Below are 2355 nucleotides of genomic sequence, written 5' to 3' on the forward strand. Positions count from 1 at the left end.
GACGGAGCCATTTTATTTACACACAAAGCATTCTGTGTAAATGATGACGTGGATAAGTCCTCTGTGCGAGCTATATCCACCCTGAAGGTTAACCTTGGACAATATCTGATGATCGACTCTTTTAAATGAAACCAGAGAGCGTTGACAGAGAGGAGAAGGTAGAAATGACTCAGCCTGGAACTGAAAATATAGATGGAGGACAACAGAGCTGCTTCATGGAAGTCCTAAATCTTTCATCCATTTTAATGTGGATACCCTCAAATGAAAGCTGAATGTCTGGACTTTATGTCCATGTACATTATATAACTATAACTTGAATATGTTTCAGAAAACAGGAAAATAAAATTGTTTCAGTGTCCAAATAGAAATGGACCTAACTGTAACTTTGTTTGGCAGTTACCAAAACATCTCCTGAAACATGAGACAGATTTTAGTGAAATGCTCAGAAAGTCTTTAATAAATAAGTGATAAACATGTGGAATCATCCTAATACTAATGGTCACCACAGCTAATGACTGTAATACAAACATGGCTATAATTTAGTCAGACTTACAGATAAGGTTTAATGTGATAGTAGCTGAAAGTAATTATTAAAACACACTGAGTGCTAACAGATCTATGCTATTTACAAGGTCTGAGCTAAACAACAATTCTGTTACTTCTTGTCAAAAAAAAAAAACGATGTTAGTTTGAAAACCCTTGAATGAAAAATGGCAGCGACAGGCATTCCTCCAAGAAATAATAGGCCTTTATTTATAGTTGCTTCTAAGAGTAAGTGAGAAGAATAAAGTGGAAGAAAATAATTTCCTCTTCTACTCAGCTGACTGTTGATGGCAGGACTCACCTCTACGTATCCTGACAGAGGGAAGTCCTTCCTCAAGGGGTGACCCTCAAAACCATAGTCTGTCAAGATGCGCCTCAGGTCGGGGTGGTTGGAGAAGAACACTCCGAACATGTCCCACACCTGTTTGGATGCAGAGTTTTACTCCGTTTGCAAGAGTTTCCATTAAAAAAAAATAAAACAGCTTTACCATTTCTCCTGGTTTAACACAGCTCTGATGGAGGTAACCTGTGCGACTCACCTCCCTCTCATACCAGTTGGCAGCGATGTGAACGGGGACAAGAGAGTCCACCGGTGTTAACTCGTCAGTGTACGTCTTGATACGAATACGAGAGTTGTAGCGCAGCGACAGCAGGTTGTAGACAAGCTGAGAACCAACACAGACACATGATCACTGTGAAACGTCTTCTCAGAGTAAACCTGACTGCTCCGTATCAAACACTGCAGTTTTTAATACATGCTGCTTTCTGTACATGCTGATTTTATCTTTCATCACCACCAAATGTAAATGTTTTTGTCTAGCCTAAATTGTAAACACTGTTCTGTTCAATAGTCTGATAAACTCCAGAAAGGTATCTCCCTTTTGGATTAAGAAAATATTGCAAACACACACACACACACACACACAACTTCCAGTTAAAAAAAATTGGGACTTTGTGTAAAATGTAAATACAAAAGATCCTGTAACAAATTAGGCACAATGTGCATGATTTTTTCTTTTGAACTCAGCACAGCTGATGCATCTAGACGTGATAATAAAGCAGAACTATCTACTCAGGGAGTTCTATAAATATAAAGTCTTTACTATACGAGCAGAAAACATGAAACCAACAAGCGAGTAGTTGTTTTAATATAACTGTTCAGCGTTTCTCCTATCATTATTCAAGGGGGGCGGGCCCCCCCCCACCAACGAGATGGCCTGCCCGTCTAAGAATTTCACGGCATGTAGTCATTTTTATTTAAATAAGGCCAGATCAAGTCGAGAGCTATTTTTTCTGTCCCTCCACATCCACCTCTCGCCAAACTTGGGGAAAAAAAGACGGCACAGAGTGAGGCTGAGTGCTGTGTGTGGTCCTCACAAAGATAGGAAGATGTGTGTGTGATTAGAAGCACAATGAAAACTCTTTTTCTAATCACGTAGCACCAGTGTGACAGCTTTGCAAGCTACTTTTTCCTTCTTTAAAAGAAAATGCGACAAGTGAAGCCACAGCATGGTTACCTTATCAATAATTACTTTATACATTACAGCAAGAATCACAAATACAGACCCCGCGTGTGACCAGGTTCTCATGAGTCCGGTCATGTTCTATAAATAGCGATGATCAGCAGCGCAGGTACAAGCTAATGTAACGTCCCTCAACTTTTAAAAAAGTTACTAGAGTAGTTTGTGAACTCAAAACACCATAAATCCAGACAAAATGAGCTGCTGTTAGTCCACAGGTCATGGGCTGAGCTCCTCTCTGTCACACACACACACACACACACACACACACACACACACACACACACACACA

General features: G+C 40.0%; 1 protein-coding gene across 1 annotated transcript in view; it reads right to left on the bottom strand.

The window, feature by feature from the left end:
• Window positions 1-2355, bottom strand: part of ndufs3 (NADH:ubiquinone oxidoreductase core subunit S3) — a gene marked incomplete in the record, with an annotated part of 6851 nt that overhangs the window by 557 nt on the left and 3939 nt on the right. Inside the window, 2 exon segments of the mRNA XM_014021424.1 lie at window positions 845-964; window positions 1083-1208. Coding sequence (XP_013876878.1) covers window positions 845-964; window positions 1083-1208 — 246 coding nt within the window.

This window comes from Austrofundulus limnaeus, unplaced genomic scaffold, assembly GCF_001266775.1.
Source record: "Austrofundulus limnaeus strain Quisiro unplaced genomic scaffold, Austrofundulus_limnaeus-1.0 Scaffold292, whole genome shotgun sequence".
Lineage (NCBI taxonomy): Eukaryota > Metazoa > Chordata > Actinopteri > Cyprinodontiformes > Rivulidae > Austrofundulus > Austrofundulus limnaeus.